Raw genomic sequence first — 20,942 nt, 5'->3', positions numbered from 1 at the left:
GAATAACAACAATGGTAATAAAATGCAGTAACAATAATAGGAGGAAGCCATCTGTTCATGAGGCGGAATAACTTGCAACTTATAGCTGATCGGATGAATTCAGCAATGATGGAGTGCTTTGTTCTGCTTTGTCTCCATCAGTTCATTGTAGGTCGATGGGATGATATATCCTTGTTCTCTGTTGATTGGTTTTAGTCTCACTTTGCCACCACCACCACAGTTGTTTTAATGGATTAGGGCCTACAGCTCAGTGAATTTCTTGTTATAGTCTGTTTCCTATCTTATGTGGTTGACGTCTTTGGTTAGATAGCGTATGTTTATATGTAAAATTGCAAGTCCACTGACAAGAAATATGGAAAAGAACAATATCAATCTGAGGTTACATTTATTGTACAATATAAATTCAAGGATATTAACAAAACATATGTACACGTTTCACACGAATATTTTATAACACCAAACTTATAAACATTAACAAAGATTTCAGATTGGGCTAGAAAGTGGCAAGTTATTTTTTAATCCTAGTAAGACTGAGGGAGTATAACCTTCCCTCGACTACTATTGTCATATATAGGATAATTGTACGACTGGACAGGCGATTGTATTGGCAAAATTACATTTAGACGCATCAATAACTATATTGGATGCGGCTCGTGGCACCAGTCACGATAAAATATACAGGGGAACCTATTACAGCACATTGAAAGAAAGACCATATCGCTCAAACTATTAACTTTCTATAAAATGTATCATCGCCTGACTCTTGATTATCTGAACGAGTTTCAGGTAGAGTAATTCAACAAAGCAAGTATAATCTTAGAAACAGTATTTCTATTCAAACAACTAACTGTAGAACGCAAAGATATTCTCAATAATATTTTCCGAGCGCGATTATGTCGTTGAATTCTTTGCCCGATGAAGCTGTTAACGCTACTTCCCTGAATGAACTTAAAACCATGATGGTTGTATGTATCCAGCTGCTGGAGACAACAGCGGCGTTTGCTGTCTCATCATACGTTGTTCGCCCATCCATGTTTTGCTTTGGCGAAATAAAATTATGTTTTAAACCAGTGAAAATTAAAATTAAGCTTTAAAAACACACATAAAAACAAGCAAAAGGTCTACTGTTACCTAATTATCTATGCTTGATTTCACTTTGCCACCACATTTATTTTGTTACCTACAGTTATCTTTGTATATCTACACTTACCTTGTCTACTAGACACTTCAATTAGACCTTTGCCACCACAATTCATGGCAAAAATAAAAACAGACTATGGTTAATCCCCCATTGTGCACTCATTGGCCGACTGCAGAACAGGAGGGTGGTGGCAAACGGAGGCGACTCCGTTGATTGAGGACTTCAGACAGTTTTCTGTTGGGCCTAGAGTTTAAAAATAAATAATTACGTGTAATCACGTTTAGACACATGTAGTGCGAGTGTTATAATGTATGGACACCTCGACGGTGCTGCATTCAACTGTGACTACAGACAGACAATTTATTTCGAGTATTCAGGGCCATGGCCCATATATTCCAAAAGGGTTTAACAAGTGTATTCATGCTGGTCATGTTGCAGGTATCTTGTCACCGGACGAGACAAAAAAGCTCTCGTAAAATAACAATAGAGATGCTACACTAAACTATCAAATAATATTTCAGCATAGTACACTGAAGATCTAATTATAATTTGTTGTATTTCACCTCATCCTAAAGACTTTATATAAAAACCTTTACAAACTAAATATTATATTTTTACCAGTACTTGACATAATTCTAACAAAATTGTCCATAGAAGGGCTATTTCCTATGCTATTATGAAGACATTCTCTTCTTTCTTCATAACGGACAGATCATCAAGACATGAAATTCATTTTCAACAAGAAATTTTTTTACTATGACAATATAGGCAAAATCTTTCACTAGCAGTTAAATTGCAATGCCTGCCTGTGTCAATCGCTACCCTGAAATTATTACACCTGAATTTACAGATAACAGTTCTTAAATGCCGTGGAATGTCAATTGAAAGATAAGACTCAACATGTAACATTGTTTTAAATTGACAATAAGTTTGACACTTGCTCAAGTGCCATTCCTGGCTCAAGTGAAGTAATACAGTTCCTGGCCATTCCTGGCCTCAAGGAGTGAAGTAATACAATTCCTGGCTCAAAGGAGTCAAACAATCGCTGTAAAAATAGAAATAAACATGTTCACATGGCGAATATCTTGACCTATCCACGCAATTCCGAAACCGAATTGAAATAAAATGTTTCTCACATGAGAGGCCCAAGTAGTTCTACCCACATCATCAAGGTTTTAAAGCATTAAATAAGACAAGGTAAACGATTATAATCTAATTGAATTATTCTACACCAATATGTTATTAGTTTTAACATATAGTTATACTGAAGTGGTACTCTACCACATTCACCAAGTACCATAACATCACATGTGTTCTTATGCAATGGTTTTACAATAGTGGGTACCCAAAAATCAGCTCCATATGAAATAATTGGAACAATAAATCGTATTAAATATCTTGAAGGCATCAGTACAAGAGACAAAACCATGCTTTCTTTGATAATTATATAATGACATCAGTGCCTTGTTAGCCTGAGCTGCTAAACAGCTTTGTGCCTTTGACCATGACAAAATTGGTGTGAAGACAACCCCAAGATACCTATAATTATTAACCTTTAAAATAAGACTAAAAGTGTGACTACACCTCTGTAAGAACGCTGTAAACAAAGGACAGCAAACCAGTACGAATTTGTGTATTATAAAGAAAACACATATGATACGATGAAAACAAATTTTATTGGTGGTTAAGGTCAATTATTGCAGAAACAAAGTCTTCTCGCCGCCTCACGTATGGCAATACCCTCCTCCTGGATACACACCCCTACCCCCACCCCCACCCCCGTCAGCAATGCTTAGGCGGCGACATTTGTTTGACTTTCACCCTTTTGAGGTACAATCAGAAAATTCAATAAAGTACTGTAATTCTTCATTTAAGTGTGTCACAGTTTTGTTAAATGAATTTATTTGAACGTGTTTCATGATAACACCAATCTTTTGAAATGAGTTCCATTTCAATGCCAAATGGTCGACTTCATAAATCAGCTGGTTAGAACAGTTGCATGAATGTATTTATGATCCAAAACTGGCTCCCACAGGAGACATTGCTTGTGTGAGATCACTTCATTCCTTTCCACTGATGCGACTTTCACTTCATGGAAGTCTTCATGTCAATCAGTACCCGAATAAATATTTCATTTCATCCTCAAGAGAGAAAAACGTATTGCAGAGGGTTTTCAGGCAACAATAGACTGAAGGTTATCAAACAAAGCTTTGTTTAGTTGGCATGAAAGACAACGATCATTTTACAATTTGCGATTATTGTCTTACGACTCACAGTTTCGTACTACAGGCATTGAAATATACAACACAGAGAATAGCCCGTACATATTCAAAGCTCTGTGCCATGACACAGCCGTCACAAAGTACAAGATCAAATATGTTTGAGAGTCTCGTTACACGAAGCTGTGTTAACACGAAGGCGAATGTAACTCCCATGCATCAACATAGACACACATATCAACAACAGACAAGCATTCTCGTAGTCCAGAGAAAAGCTACAGGCCTTATGTCTTAGTTGACAATTAATGCGCGAGGAAATCGCTGTTTCAATGTTCTTGTATCTTTAACATTAAGAATGGCATTATTTGTTTACCAGTCGTCTTGTTTCAGTCTATAATTATTGAGTAGAATTTGAAACCCCTTTGTGTCATCGCAGATCTTATGTAAAGAATTGCAGGTGCGTGTCGTTATAGCCAGTTGGTACACAGAATCTATTGGTGGAACCACGTTCCAAGAATCGATTCCATTAACAAAGCCTGAAATAATGTATGTGTTCATCAGTTTCCTGACAACATGTACTATTCTCAGAGTAGGGCGACAAGAACAAGTTGTAAAAATGTCCTGTTTCCTGTGTGTGTCAGTTAACTTTATTTTGGGATTTACTCGACTGTTACCTTCAGACGTCATCCCAGTGAACGTATCCATGTCTCGTGTCAAATGTGCTTCAAAGTGTTTGGAGGACATTAGATGTAACTCTTTCTTCTATGACCAACGCGACGGATACTGCTACCTCTCCAACACACTGATGGACCCGGTGTACCATAGAGGGGACCTGGAAGAAGCACTCAACATTCGCTACTATATAATTGACAAAGGTAGATATAAAGAAACACATCTACTCTTTTGACAACTTTCATTTGTATATATGAATGTTTATGGTTACGCGTTTAACAATATTCCAGCAATACCATGGTGGGGGACACCAGAAATGCGCTTCACTCATTGTACCCATTTAAGTAATCGAATCCGGATCTTCGACATGACATTTCAATTTACATATGATAACATGTTTGAGATCGGGCCGTCGGCATGGCTTGCCTACCAAAGCACCCTTTCAACAAGAGGTCAGGATTACCAATCTGTAAAGGTTCCCCTTGGAAGATTATGTTTTGCAAATGCGAGTGTATTTCTGCAGATACCACATTTCTTTTCTTGATCTGTTTTCAAAACACTCTTAATATACGCAAATGATTGTTTTAGAACGTTTAGCTGACCATGAAGTGAACCGAAGGAGCATTTCGATAATTCACCCCTGTGGATGAGACTGGGGTGTCGACCAGCACAGCAATATTTGTCTGATTTGAACAGTCCCTGTCAACTTGTCTGTGGAGTGACTTTGTGCAGACTGAGTGCAAGCTATTAGACAAAGGGTTTAACTTGGAGGGTTAGCTTGGCCAATCAGTTTAGCACGTCATGGCTTGAGTTTGTTAAGGGCTTGAGGGACACATGACCTATATCTTAACTATCCTACTGATAAATATATATATACAGAATAGAAAACATTAAAATAATAAAATCCCTATGTACAAAGTTATATCTGCCACACACTTCCCCCTTCCTTGAAATGACGTCCTCGTCATTTATTCTTTCCGGTGACCAAATCCAGTAATGCATCGGAAAGACGTTTTGGTTGGCCCTCGAGCACCCCCCTCCTCTATTAGAGAACTGAGATAGTTTGCTCGAGCTAACCAGTCTGGTTGAGTAACTGCCGAAAGTGCAAACTCGCCTCTGCTCATCCAACTGAGTGGTCTCCGATCTCGAACGGATCTCCTTGGTTGAGGGTCTGGTGGCAGTGGTGTATCAGCAGCAGGCTCTCTATCTGGTGGGACATCCACAACCTGAACTGGAGGTTCTGTGTCTGGTGGGACATCCACAGGATGAGCTGGAGGTTCTGTGTCGGCTGGGACATCCACAGGCTGAACTGGAGATTCTTCCGAATGCTGCTCGTGTTCTTCAGCATCTACAGTTTCCTCAGTTTCAAAGTTGGTCTGGTCCTCATTCTCAGTATCTTCATTCAGCTTATCTTCAAGTGGCCTGTCAGCTTGATAAAGAGCTGACCCTGAAGAATCCAAATGTTGAGTGGAGATGAACACAATGTCTTCTCCTTCGTCTAGTCCCTCTTCACTCTGTGAGCTGCCTGTGGTGTCTTCTGTGGGTGTCTGCTTAACTTTTGGTGTTGGTTGTGAAGGCTTGTTTTTTCTTGGTTTGGGAAGTAATAAATTCCTATGCAAGGTTCTTGTCCGTCCTTGTCCATTCTCCTTACCAAGGACAAACACTGGTATGGATGGATTTGGTTGGTCCAAGATAACATAAATGTCTTGCTCCCATTTGTCAGCTAACTTGTGCTTGCCATCAAATGCAACAACCTTCATAAGTACTCTGTCACCTTTTTCAAGAATGGCTGCTCTAGCTTTCTGGTCGTAGAGACTCTTGTTCCTGGACTGGGATTTCCTGGCAGCAGTAGCGGCTATGTCATAGGCCTGGGTGAGGCGATCTTTCAATTCATTAGTGTAACTGGCCATGGACTTCTGCTTGGCTGTCTCCATGTCAAGTCCAAAGGCTATGTCCACTGGGAGACGTGGATGGCGTCCATACATCAAAAAGAATGGTGCAAAGCCTGTAGATTCATGGCGAGTACAGTTGTATGCATGCACTAATGGTCCAACGTGGGCTCGCCAATTCTTCTTACTGTCCGGATCAAGAGTCCCAAGCATGTTGCAGAGAGTCCTGTTGAAGCGTTCACACATTCCATTCCCCATTGGGTGGTATGGTGTAGTCCGTGACTTGTTGATCTTCAGCAGCTGACATAACTCCTGCATGAGCTTACCAGTGAAGTTGGCTCTTTGATCCGAGTGGATGCGTTTAGGAATCCCGTAATGTATGATGGAATTGTTGAAGAAAACTTCAGCAGTTGTCTTGGCCGTCATGTTCTTGGTTGGGTAGGCCTTGGCATAACGGGTGAAGTGGTCAGTCACTACTAGAACATGTTGCTGCCCACCCTTTGATGGCTCTAGAGTGAGAAAGTCCATGCACACAAGCTCTAGAGGCTGTGAGGTTTCTATACTGACCAGTGGTGCTCTTCCCGTTGGTGTTTTACGACGCAAACATGGTACACATTGTTGAACATGGGCCTCTACATCCTTTGTCATTCCAGGCCAATAAAATCTGTCTTTGATAAGTGCCAAGGTCCTGTCTCTCCCTGGATGTCCAACATTGTCATGGAGACTTCGTAATGCGGCCGATCGACATCTGGTTGGAAGGACTAACTGTTCCTGTTCTTCTCCATCTCTGTTGATGACTCGATACAGAACACCTCGCTTCAGTTGAAAGTGTTGAAAACTCTTCAACAGGGTTGTCATCTCTTGATTCTCAAGAAACTGTGTCCTATCTGGTCTTGTCTTATTTCATTATCAGTCATCACGATGAAGTCATTGCCATACGAATAATCGTGGAACTTTTCTGAAATTGACCACTTTAAGCACAAAAATTCCAATTTATGGGCAGAGTAGTTTCATTCAGAAGGTTTCAGTCCTCTACTTGCGTATGCTATGACCCGTGGGTGGCCATCCTGGTGCTGATAGAGCACTGCTCCCAAACCTTGACTGCTTGCATCTGTATGAAGCTCGAAAGGGGTTTGTGTAGTCAGCATACCCAAGAACCGGAGGCATAGAAAGGAGCATCTTGATCTTATCAAAGGCTCTTTGCTGGTCCTGACCCCACTCAAAATCCTTTGTCTTTGAGGTTTGTTTCCTTGATTTCTTGACAGTCTTTGGCATCGAGTCAAACAGAGGTCTTGCAATACTGGAAAAATTCTTCACAAATTTACGGTAATAACCAGCAAATCCAAGAAACTTTCTAACTTCCTCAGGTATTGATGGTGTTGGCCAGTTCTTTATCTTGTCCACCTTCTCTGGGTCTGCCTCAATACCATCAGCAGAAACGATATACCCGACATATCTCACCCGGCGTTTGAAAAATTTGCACTTTTTCGGAGCAAGCTTGAGGCCACATTCTTGGAGTCGCTTGAAAACCATCTCCAGATGTCGAATATGCTCCTCGTATGTCTTGGAGAAGATGATGAGGTCATCAAGGTAGATGAGGCAAGTCTTCAGATGGAGACCCTCTAGACATTGTTCCATAAGACGCTGATAAGTCACTGGGGCATTGGAGAGTCCAAATGGCATTCGGTTATATTCGAAGAAACCCAAAGGTCCAACAGTAAAGGCAGTTCTTTCCTTATGGCTCTCCTTGATCTCAACCTGATGGTACCCGCTCTTCATATCGAGAACCGAAAAGTAGGTCATACCTCCCAAACAGTCTAACAGCTCCTCGATACGTGGTGAGGCATAAGCATCCTTGATGGTACGACGATTAAGCTGTCTAAAATCTATACACATCCTCAGAGTTCCATTCTTCTTCCTTGCTAAGACGACATTTGATGCCCAAGGGCTGTGAGAACTTCGGATGACCCCGGCAGACAAGAGTTGTTGCAAGTGACTCCGAACCTCATCAAACATGGCTGGTGGTATTCGACGATGTCTCTGTTTGAAAGGATGATCATTGGTTAAATCAATTCTGTGTTGAACAGCTGATGAGTGGCCAAGATCCCCTTCATGCTTGGAAAAAATTTCCTTAAACCTCAGGATAACATCAAGACCTTGCTCTATCTCCTGAGACGTCAAATCCTCTTTCTCTATATCCAATTGTTCCATTAGAGTCTCCTCATCTACAGGTTGTCCACATGGTGCTTCTTGCAGAGTCACTGGTTGCAGTTCACAAAGTAACGATCGGGGAGGTATAACTATAGTATGGGTGGTGACGTTGAAAACATGGACTTCAATGTCATCAGGACTGTTCTTATCATAAGTGATAACTGTTGGAGCTATGTCAACATCAGAAGAAATGGAGGCCTGGGAAGTTGGTTGTAAGAGGGCACAAAGTCTAGGTGTCTTCAGTCCCTTTGATAGCTGACCTTTCACTACAACTATACTATTAGCAGGGATCATAACATTCTTCTCCTCAGCGCTCCTCACCAGTCCAAGTCTCCACTTGTTCCTTTCCAGTTCCTTTTCTCCCAGAACAATAGTCCTGTAGGTTAAATACCATGGTGTGTGCAATGGGGCTTTCTGTAGAAACTTGACTCCATGTTGATTCCTGCAGGTATTCAATAAACAGGTTAAGATGTTTGTTCCTAGAAGCACCAACATCAACACCTCCTCCAGTGACAGATACATCCACTTTAATAAATCCTTTGTATGGCAATGTCTCGCCGCCAGCACACTCAATGTCCAATATATCTCCTTGTGGCTGTAAGGCAATGTGCTATAACTGTTTCTCATAAAAATGCTTCAGATACAATGGACACAGTCGCTCCGGTGTCCAGCAAGGCTCGAACAGGTTTACCATCAAGCAGGATGTTGTCTTCGTTTGCACAACCAACTAACTCTTCAGGTACTCTGTTGGGGTTCTGAAGCGAGTCTATTGGTGACCCCTGCCCATACACCCTTGCCAGTTTAAAGGATGACGAAGATGGTCCAGACGAACTCGACATCCAATGGCAATGTGTCCTGGGTAACCACATCTGTAGCAAATGACTTCCTGTGACCTTGTAGAATGAGGATAAATTCTCTCGTTTGGTGGTTGGTACTGGTTCCTCGGTGCACCTGTCTGGGAACTAGACATAGGTGATGTAAGTCTAAATCTCCTGTGACTAGAGTCAGTTCCAGTACCTCTGTAGTCAGGATTAACGGTATCACCTGTGCCTGGTGGTATTCTGTGATATGGTCCTTTACCTAAGCTCTGGGGCAAGTAGGATCCCAATGGGATTGCAGTCTCATCCTGAGGGTTAGATGACAAACTACATTGGTATCTACCTTTAGGGTAACTTTGTTGACTGGAGGCGAATGACTGGTGCTGGTGGACATGGGCTGTCTCCTGTTGCTTGATCTTCATATCGGAGACCCCACTGTGTAGCTGTTGGATGGCGGAAGTCAGACATTCAATATCTTTCTTGGTCACCACATTTGACTCTGAGGCCATCTTAGCAGTAGCTGTCCTATTCCTAGTTGATGGCGTTGGATCTTGTCCTTGCTTCATGTCATACTCGATCCCCCTCAAGGATATCCTCAGTCCATCAAAAGAGGGTATTGAATCGAACTTATGACCAGATACACTCTTGAGTGATGGCCTAAGGCCACCCCACAACATGTTCCTCAGCATGTCATCCTGATCTTGAAAAGGAATGGTGTGATGATCTGTGACTTTCGATAACGGGTGTTCCAAACGGCATCCCCCAGTAGCCACGTCCTCAGTTTAACCTTGGGAAGCACTATAAAACTAAGCTAACAGAGCTTCCTTGCGTTGAACAGTACCATAAATACTGTAGAGTTTGTTCAGCAAATCCTGTGTTGAAGCCTTGGATCCTAATCTCATTGCTACTCTTGCTGCTTCGCCCTTCAAGGAATGCCTAATGGCCTGATCCATAACATCTGGGGTGTATTGCGTTGATTTCAAGAGACAATCAACTTCATAAGTCTAAAGGTCAAATGAAGCATCCTTGCCCTGAAAATCACCGCTAAACAAAGGTAGCTTCTGAAACTGATGATAAGCTACAGCTACAGGCCTAACATCTGGTGTTACTGGCTGAGGGATATGAGTAACACCAGGTCCAGATGTCTCTTCCTCTTCCCTTTAAAGAGAACCTTCTTGGGAATACATGCCCTTGATCCAGGCCTTAAAATCCTCAGGCGTATCAGCCTTTGGTTGCATCCCCAGCCTCTTAAAGAGTGTGACCATTCCGTCCAACTCTTCATCCTTGAACTCCATGGTTAATTGATGTAGCAGAAGTAAACAAAGGAATACTTCAATCGCTCAAAAGCAGAACAAGGTAGCAGGACTAGCCACTGTAATCAGGGAAGCATCAATTTCGTGGTGCGAACATGCGAATACTCAATGACATAAAGTGCCCTACTGGTACATAACATCCCTGTGACTAAAGCCACATGTGGGAAAACATAGAAGTACGACTGAGCTGTGATTCAACTATGGTAAGTAATAATGAAGCAAACAGCACATTATGCTGTCCATATCAGAATACAAGGGAACTACAATGATATCTACATGTCATTTGATATCTGTTTAAAACAGTTCCCAAATTGCTATGGCGAACAAAAGAACAAGTGGAATGTCTGGAAAGTTCAGACACTAACACCGAACCAATCTAAAGACAAATCCTCCCATTAAAGCACACTAGAAGAAAATGTATAAATATATACACAAAAGGACGAAGGGGTGAGTGGGCGAGTTGTGTTTAACATCACTCTGAAACAGCACAAGCTGTATACAGAAATACAACAGTAAGAAACCTAGGCAGGTGTACACAGGCTGGAGCTGACATATACGCATGTATAATGCTAGTCAAGGAGCTTATGGGATTCCGTGAAAGTTTTTGATGAAAGCAAATCATATATTCTTTTGTGTTTATATGTTAAAGGAGTTTAAAAAAATGTTTGGTTCCAATCTGAATATTGATGCGAAAGCTATTTTTAGCTCAAAATCCAAGATGGCCGCCAAAATTTAACCGGGAACTGAAAAAGTTGCAAAAAACTCAGAACAAAACAATAGTTTTAATATCAAATACCATGCATATTTGGTTACGGAATATATTTCTCATATGCTGTAAGTCACCAGATCTTTTTAGTTTGATTTTAGTCTTAAATTTACATTAAAGAGTCATTTTTAGCTCTAAAAGTTTTAATGATGAATAAAAAACCCATTTCTTCACAAGGCATATATTTTGTATAGAACTAGTACAATATGAAAAAGGAATATACTTTTTACCCTGTTTATCAACTATAGAAGAGGTCTTTACATGAAACTGCGACCCAGAAATATACTCTTCAAAAAAAAGAAACGCACAAGCCATTTTTTAGAAGAATTTCTTGCATTAGTTTAAGAGCTATTATTTCATGTAATCCCAATGGTAAAAAGGTGAAAATTCAAACGTCTATAGACAAAGCCTTTACTGTTGTGTTTCTGTTCTCTTGAGTCCACAAGGTGGCGTCAAAGTCAGTTCTTTGTATGGCCACCATTGGCAGCAATTACTGCTCGGCACCGTCTCGGCACAGACTGGATAAGTTGACGAAGTAGCTATTATCATCGTAGGCGACTTCAATTTCCATTTTGACAACAAGGATAACCATGACACTAAACGAATAATTAATCTTCTTGAAGTCCACAACTGTGTACAACTCGTGTCAGAGGCAAGCCACAGAGGTGGACACACTCTGGACTGGATAGTTACCCATGATTCAGACGCGTGTGTCAGTTGTGTACCTGTATAGGATCTACAGCTCTCTGACAATTTCCATATATTTGTGAGCTTGGACCTCTCAATACCCAGTCCAAATGTGAAGATTACTCGCTGTAGGAACATGCGCTCCCTGGATATGGATACTTTTAAAGACAATTTGTGACCAGTCACTAAAACATCTGCTTGGGACTTCACACCTGAAGTTCGACAAGCGAAAAAAAGACAAGAGGAAAGCAGAACGCAGATGGAAAACAATCTTTCCTGGAGATTCATCTCCAAATGCATATTTCAGCCAAAAATCACTCAACAACGGTCATCAGACAAATCAACATCTCAATTCTAAGATTGAAGCCAACGAGTCAAGTCTAAAGTTGCTGTCCAAACTTTTGTTCAGTATCTTGAGTAAACACTTTGAATCGACACTTCCGACATCTGATGACAATGAAGTAATAGCACAGACATTTTCGGATTATTTCTACCAAAAGATCCAAGAACATTCATGACAAGATTTCGTCTTCTGCGGCTATGGATGAAGCTGATATTCCTCCAAAAATGTTTGATGGCACGCCTCTTACTCATATTGATAGTTTCACTGATATTTACCAACATTAGTGCTGATTATTAACTCTTCTACTTCATCTGGTTATGCCCCAAGTGTACTCAAGTCAGCTCTAGTTAGGCCACATCTGAAGAAATCAAGCCTTGATTAGGAGGATCAAAAAAACTACAGGCCTGTTTCAAACTTAGCATATATATCCAAACTCATTGAACGTGCAGTCTCCAGTCGTCTCATGGGCCACCTTTCCTGGCATAACCTCTATGAGGTGTTCCTATCAGCCTGCAGAGCACACCACAGCACAGAGACGGCCCTGCTGAAGATCCCGAATGACCTACGATGTGGTATTGACACAGGACAAGTGGCCCTGCTCACATTACTTGGCCTAAGCAGTGCCTTTGACACGACTGATCACCAGAGACTCCTCAAAGACTTGATACAGAACTTGGATTCAGCTTTATCCTGGCTGGCATCTTATCTACAGGACAGGACTCAAACCGTTGTTGTTGGTGAGTCTGTGTCAACCACATCTAGGCTTGAGTGCGGAGTCCCTCAAGGATCCGTGCTTGGTCCGATCATCTTCACCCTCTACACTGTTCCACTTGGCTTTGTTGTAGCAAACCTTAATCTTGACCACTTCTACGCAGATGACACGCAGCTGTGGAAGTTATTTCAACCAAACACAGAGTCAGCTATAGAGCGTCTCTCTGTCAGACATCAGACTGTTGCCAGAAGATATTCATGGATGTCATCAAATGCCTTGAAATTAAATTAAGAGAAAACAGAGTCCATTCTTTTGGGACAGGCTGGAAAACGCAAGCAGTGTGACATTACTACTGTGTGTGTCTGTGGAGCAACCATTCCTCTTTCTTCCACTGTCAACGATCTGGATGTTGTCATCGATCAAGATCTAAGTATGACAGAACACGTCAAATATGTTACTAAAACTTGCTACTCCCATCTCCACAATATCAAAGGCCAGACCGTTCTTACCAAAGATGCCTCAAAAACTCTCTGCCTCAGCCTAGTCATATCTTGTATGGACTACTGTAACAGCCTTTTGGCCGGATCTCCATCTTGTGTCACTGACCAACTCCAATGCATACAGAATTTAGCTGCTCGCATTACCTCCCAGATCACCAGAAAAAGCACATCACACCAACTCTAAAGGACCTTCATTGGCTGCCCGTGAAACAAAGAATCTCCTTCAAACTATTCTGTCTCGCATACCAGTGCATGACTAACACGGCTCCAGTCTAACTCTCAGATCTTCTTCAGGCTTATGCACCATCTAGATCTCTCAGATCAGGGAATCAACACCTTCTTGTTATCCCCAAAGTCAAACAAGCTAAATATGGACACCGTGTCTTCTCCTATCCTGCTGATAAAAATATTTCTCCCCACATTTATTTGTATACGTTTTTTTTGAAAGATTATAACCATTTTAGAAAGTTATTCGATCTGATGACTTGAAAATTATTTCAAGGGATTTAATTGAGAGAGTGTGAAGCAGAAAATAGTGTTTTCTCCCCATCATTTCATTATATTCTTATCTATTTTCAAAGAACTCTGCTTTTAGAAGAAAACCTCAAGCGTAATAATAAGAAATTGATAAATCATAATCTGATATTGACATACTACATTTTGAAATAAGGACTGCTCCCTTTACTGACAGTCTCACCAAACAAAAATAAACATCTCTTTTTTGTTTCATACATAACTTTTCTTTAATAACTTGATTTACATTGAGTTGATGAAATGAAGCAATCATATACTTACATAATGCACAAAACCTACATCTGCTTAAATTCGTCTGCTAGCTGCCATTTTGAGAGAGGGAGTGTTCATTATATATTTTTTTTTATTTAAAAAATATATTTTGGGGTTTTCTTTTAATAAAATATTTCATGAAATAGAGAAACACACTTGGATAAAGTTAATAACCTCAAACTTTAAATATTCAACTCTCCCATTATGACCTTCTGACCTTTTAGCAACCTTTTCCACAACCACTTTGTACAGTGCTCAAAAGTACTATTTGCACCATATTTCAGCTTGGAACCAAACTTTTTATTTAACTAGCATGTCTGATGAATACAAAAAACACAATGTCTTGCTTTCATCACAAAACTTCCACGGGACTTGAATTCTGTACCCATCCTACCAGACTAGACAATGTCAAAAGTCATCAGAAACAGGTGTTCATATTCCAGGAATATTCACAGGATGTTCCTGGCATTCAATCTATGTCATCCGTGGTGGCAATATCCTCACTGGGGGCTCCATTTGTAGCAGGGCAGTGAATGCAACAAACTACAAACACACGCTACGGGTGTGAGCTATTGCCCGAAGGAGCATTTATTAGTCGATAATTCACCCCTGTGGATGAGACTGGGGTGTCGACCAGCACAGCAATATTTCCAGAATATATCTGATTTGAACAGTCCCTGTCAACTTCTCTATGGAGTGACTTTGTGCAGACTGAGTGCAAGCTATTAGACAAAGGGTTTAACTTGGAGGGTTAGCTTGGCCAATCAGTTGATCACGTCATGGCTTGAGTTGGTCTATATATATACAGAATAGAAAACATTAAAATAATAAAATCCATTAAAATAATAAATGTACAAAGGTATATCTGCCACAAGTAGCAAGAGCATCCATCAGTTTGTCAAGCCGAAAATCCGGGTTCGATTCCCCACATGGGTACTATGCGTGACGCTACTGCTGGAAGTTTGCATAATCCGACGTGAAACTGTACTCTCCCACTCTCAATAGGTTTCACATGTAATAATTCCACTATCATCTCTTTCGAGAATTATTCTGCGGCTTAAACTCGTCATTACACAGCTACAACTTACGTCTAATGTTGGAGAGAGCATGAATTCAATAATAAATTATTCATTTCAGAAGTAGTCATTTTACTTTTCGAAAAATCTTCTTTACTTTGTGAAAGGAGGAAAATATTTTGTGTCAAATCGAAAAACACGAGTCCCTAGATGGTTTCATTTTAACATTTCCTATGGTATTATTAGACGTGTTTACTTGTACATATGTACAGCCCGTGGTTGCAAAGCAGACAATGGATATGACTTCTCAAGACTATCTGGCCAGTGCTATAAGTACTACACTGAGACAAAAGAATGGACGGACGCCCAACAGGAATGTGCCTCAGCAGGTGCTAATCTGATTCCTATCCATGATGACAAAACACGTGACCTGATGAGATCATTGATATCGAATGGAGGTAAGTCTTAGTGATTCAGCAAAATATATACTCATAAATGACGGTCGTTATGTTATACTGAACACCAAAACTAATGAGAAAACGTTAGAAAATGTATCAGAAAATGAAAACTTATAATGGTTCTTTGTCTCCCTAAACTCTCGTTTAGCCGAATGAATTTCACTTTAAACAAAAAAGTAAATCGAATAAAGTGAAATTGAAACTGCGAATCCTTATAATTTTACCTTGCCAACTGAACGTTTAAATCTCAGAATTTTATTCAACTTAGGATAAAAGTTGTTTAACAAACTATTATAGTTTCAAATCGCTATTATAGGTTTGTATTACAAGGGGGAATGCACATTAAATGAAACACCGAGAACAAGTAGGTTTGGTCTAAAATAACGCTCATCTACCGCACGTGCATTTTTTTCACTTATCCAACTACAGCGCTTACCCCTTTGTAATACAAACCAATGGTAGCGATTTGAATCACCTCAGGGTGACGTGTAATAGAACTTAACTGGTGCCCTTGCCTATTTTTCTTGAGTCTATTTTTGATTTACTGGCTGCCAACGACAACACCCTGCAGTATTGTCGTGCTTTGGTTTAGACGACCACACGAGGTAGACTCCATGCGCCCAAACACATGCTTTCTGCTTTCTGAAACAGATATCGTCACTTTAGTGTTTTCTTTCATCTTAAATATATCGATCATTCAACATTTCATCGACAAGCATTGTTTATGCATATGAGCCTTGGCTGACGAGAGATGGGTGTTTTGTGTGATACAGTTCGGTTTGAAAGACATCAATTGGGCAAAGTTCACCTGTTTTTTACCACTCAGAATCGCGAACATGAAGTTAGAAACGGATTGGGGATTCGAATCACGAATCTGAATTTTTTTCACAATCGGGTGTATTACTTTTGCACATTCGGCATTCGGCATTGGGCATTCGGTATTTGAACTCTTATTATGCATTTCATGCAGTGAGTGAGTGAGTTTAGTTTTACGCCGCACTCAGCAATATTCCAGCTATATGGCGGCGGTCTGTGAATAATCGAGTCTGGACCAGACAATCCAGTGATCAACAGCATGAACATCGGTCTAATACGTGCTCAAGCAATCTATTAGTCTGTCGTACAGACCCTGAAGCAAATATATCCAAGAAAGCACACGCAAGTCTAGAAAATGTGGCAAGATTTCCACAGCTTGAAGAAGGTCCCTTGGCTCCTTTTATTGTATTTACAATCTTAATTTAAAAACTTTTATTTTCTGTAAAATGTGTTAATTTCAGAGACTAGCTGTTAGTCTAGCAATCTATCTGCTACAACATATGTTCACTTAAAGACAGAAAAACAGGCACACAGGAATATTCCAGCTATATGGCGGCGGTCTGTGAATAATCGAGTCTGGACCAGACAATCCAGTGATCAACAGCATGAGCATCAATCTGCCTAATGGGGAACCGATGACACGTGTCAACCAAGCCAGCGAGCCTGACCACCCGATCCCGTTAGTCGCCTCTTACGACAAGCATGGGTTCCTGAAGGCTCATTCTAACCCGGACCTTCACGGTTATCAACACATTTGGAATTCGGAACATCAGCGTCCTTGTAACTATACTCTTTGCACCTTCATCTGTCACACTTATCTATCCTCGATGCTGCCGTGCACCCTCGGAGATAGTGAACGGTCCTGAAGCTCTTCCGTGCTTGTATGCATGAGCTCTCGTTGAAGATGGAAGAACGAAAAACAAAGTCAATAATTTGAAACACACTTTTATTGAGGGCAATAGTGCATTAAAAAGCTATCTGAGATCAAAGGGGAATTAAGCCAAGGGGGAAATTTGTTTCTTCGTTTTTTAATTCCAATGTCATTAATGTCAGTAATCACACCAATCAAGTTACAGGGATCACCTCTACCTCTGTCCACGGATGGGATGGGAACTGTAATGTTGTCACCAACTTGAACTTCAGGCAGAACAACTTTACTTCTTTTCACCATTCTCTCGGCTTGTTGCAACTGAGAGTCTACTGCCCTCTTCCTCTGGATACTGATCTACTGACGTCTTTTTGCAGCAAGGAGTTTTGCTGATGATGGCAGATCTGGAACGGCGGCTACAACAAGTGGATCTGGTACTGGCATATCTGCTACAACAGGTGGATTTGGATCTGGCATGGCTGCTCCTGATAAGGGATCTGAAACAGCTACAGTAACTGGTGGCGCATCTGGTGCTGCTGGCTGGTCTGAAGGATGTGTCATGGCGATGGTGGCATTGATGAGATCTTCTTCCGTCTTCAGTGTTGAAATGACCTCATCTGGGAGCTTGGAGAAATTTAGTCCAGTTGGTGCATCCGATCCAGTAAAGGCAGCAAATGGTGTCTGCTTGATTCCGCTGTGTGAGCTCGAACTGAACAAACTTGAGTCCCATGGGCCAATCAGTAGTATTGTTGTCAGACATCCAGGATGTTAACATGTCCTTCACATCACAGCTGACATGCTCAATGAAACCTTGGGATTTGGGGTGACGTGGTTTACCGTGTATAATCTTGGTGCTAGGCCACATCTGTGACACCTCCTCAATGACAGCAGCAGTAAATTCTGAACCATTGTCACTCTGTAAGATTGCTGGTGCACCAATGAACAGGAACAGAACTCAGTGAGATGGTAATGATAATGCATAATCCATTTGACACATGGATTGCATGTCTGTCAAATCGACTTGTGCTCATGAAGTCCTTGGGAGATGATCGGGCGAACAACAACGCCCTTGGTAGTTGTCCTTTTCCTTTTCTGTGGGTATTGGATGCAGGAAGACTTGAAAAAAACTCAGGGATTCATGCGTGATGTTGGCATACTTCTTGGTAACGTTCTTAAGCATATTGTCTCTACCACCATGCCCTGTTGGAGTATGGGCTCTCTGGATGATGCCAAAAGTGTCTCAAATGGAGACGAAATATACAGGATCTTTATGTTTTTCTTTCTTCCTAATCAACTTCTTCACATCACCCCATTGAAGGACTGCATACTTCTTGAGCAGATAACACTGTTGGGAAGACTTCTTTGTTGATGTTTCAGCTTCCAGCAATTCATTTATGGTCGTTTGATATTCATCTCTTGAAATCAATACTCGCTTGTTGGTGTTGTACAATTCATACAGGTGACGTATGAAACGCAACTCTCTCTCAGACTCCATTTTGGATATGAACCTTTCTGAGGTGCGGGTGTTATTATATACTGTTTCTAGATGAGCTCCGTTCTCAAATGAGTCAATCCAGTTATCAGAAAGGAGGAATGTTTAATATAATTACCACAATTACAAAACAAACAAACCTTGCTTAATTTACCCTTTGTCTTCAGCTAGTTTTTGATGCATTATTGCCTTCAAACGTGTCAATCTCAAATTTTCTCATGAGCAGTAAGAAAGAATGTGTAATACAATTATCAGAATTACGAAACAAACAAACAGATTTCCTTCTGGTTTATTTCCCCTATGATCTCACATAGCTATTGATACACTATTGCCCTCAATAAAAGTGTGTTTCAAATTATTGACTTTGTTGGTCTTTCTTCCATCTTCAACGAGAACTCATGCATACAAGCACGGAAGAGCTTCAGGACCGTTCACTATCTCCGAGGGTGCACGGCAACGTCAAAGATAGATAAGTTTGACAGATGAAGGTGCAAAGAGTGTAGTTACAAGGACACTGAAGTTCCGAATTCCAAATATGTAAAGGAAATGCATAATAAGAGTTCATATACCGAATGCCGAATGTCGCAAAAATGCCGAATATTAAAAATATTCAGATTCGGGATTCAAATCCCAAAACCCGAATGTTTAAAGAAACTCAGATTTGAGGTCCAAATATCGAAAACTGAAGTTTGGATGTTTATATTTTTTACAACGAGCACCTAGTACATTAGAAAGGTGATGACATATGATGGTTCAAATACCGAATGCCGAGTGTGGAATCTGCAAACGTACCGAATTTGGAAAAAAAACATATTCGGGATTCGAATCCCGAATGTGAAAAAAATATTCAGATTCGAATCCCGAGTCCGTTTCTAACATCATGTTGCTCTCAGAATCGGGAATTCTTCGATATCCTGGCAGTAGGTTTCCCAACAACCTTTGCTTCTAATAGACGTATTGGAATATACTTGTGAATGGTCAGTGAATTGCTTAATAGTGTCAAAATCGGTTCATAATCGTTGTCATAGGCCAGTCTGGCGTTACACAACACGTGGACACATATCCTGTAGAAAGATTGATTCACTTTTTACTTTGGTTTTCAGTCATATGGATTGGACTGAATGACATTGCCTCGGAACAGTCCTGGGTCTGGGCAGATGGCTCGGCCTTGACATCCAACTATTGGAACCCAGGAGAACCATTAGCTTCCAGAGTTAGTAACTGTGTAAGTTACAATCCGCACAGAAGTGGAGGTTGGGATGACGTCAGGTGCAACAACAAGTATCGGTTTGTTTGTAAATACAGACTGCTGTGAAGAGTTGGTGGACTGTCGGACACATATCACATCTTCAGCGACTCATATGTGTGTTTCTGTCAGTGCATATGTGTATTTGGATACATGGCAGTGTAATTTATTGCTTAACAATGTTCAACTTATCGTATCATGTTTTCTCCTCTTTAAAAGATTCAGTGGAAGTTCATGAGTGAGTGAGTGAGTGCAGCGTTCGAAATAATCGCCGGCCCGGAGACCCAGCGCCGGTTGTTATTGTATCGGGCCGACAGTTTCAAATATTTGCAGGCCCTTGTGGCCTTCAGTAAATTACCTGTCACTTTTTTTCAACTGAAATCTTTCCCATATTTTTTTTCTTTATTAACGTTCTGCAATCATCCATGATCCATCATGTTACGATAACGTACAGTTTCAGTTCTTGGTATTTCAGCACTTGTTATAAGGATGTCAAGTTCGCTCTGCGCCATAAACTGATCTTGTAGAAACAGTGTGAAATTGTGTACAGTGTAGTCTATTTTGTTTTGTCCTTTTGTTTGACTTTAACAAAATGGGCCTGCAGATTTCATTCAGGGCCTGTAGATTTGAAAGCCTTCAAGCGGCAGAAGGCCCTGATGGCCAACTGGCAAATTATAGTATTGCAAACAGTGCCCCGAAGGGATTCCATATATATTTCGTAAATATCTGATTCATCCTGATGTCGAAAAATAGTGCTATGCCATTTGATATATAATTTATATATTTTTTAGAATTGGTTTAAGTTGATTGAAAAATCATTTGTAACTTGTATCATGTTTAATAAGATAATAGAAACTGATTTCATTTGATAAACTATCGGACACTGTTAACGAGCGCAAACCCGTGAAATAGGGTGTGGCCTAACTGGCGATTTACTCAGTTGACCAAACACGATTAATATTTGAAAATATGTGCTCACGAACCAAATC

At 40.7% G+C, this 20,942-nt stretch overlaps 1 protein-coding gene across 1 annotated transcript; it reads left to right on the top strand.

The window, feature by feature from the left end:
* Nucleotides 1-893: 893 nt before the first annotated feature.
* Nucleotides 894-20,525, top strand: LOC124278694 (C-type lectin mannose-binding isoform-like). The gene is made up of 4 exons (XM_046714466.1): nucleotides 894-997; nucleotides 3,949-4,235; nucleotides 15,346-15,531; nucleotides 19,811-20,525. Exons 1-4 carry the CDS (start codon nucleotides 894-896, stop codon nucleotides 20,020-20,022), a joined length of 789 nt encoding a protein of 262 aa, XP_046570422.1. The 3' UTR covers nucleotides 20,023-20,525.
* The last annotated feature ends 417 nt before the right edge of the window (nucleotides 20,526-20,942 follow it).

The sequence above is a fragment of the Haliotis rubra genome, unplaced genomic scaffold (assembly GCF_003918875.1).
Source record: "Haliotis rubra isolate DU_JTF1 unplaced genomic scaffold, ASM391887v1 Scf240, whole genome shotgun sequence".
In the NCBI taxonomy this organism is placed as follows: Eukaryota; Metazoa; Mollusca; class Gastropoda; order Lepetellida; family Haliotidae; genus Haliotis; species Haliotis rubra.
Note: the sequence above shows the minus strand (reverse complement) of the source record. Positions and strands in the feature narration are given on the sequence as shown.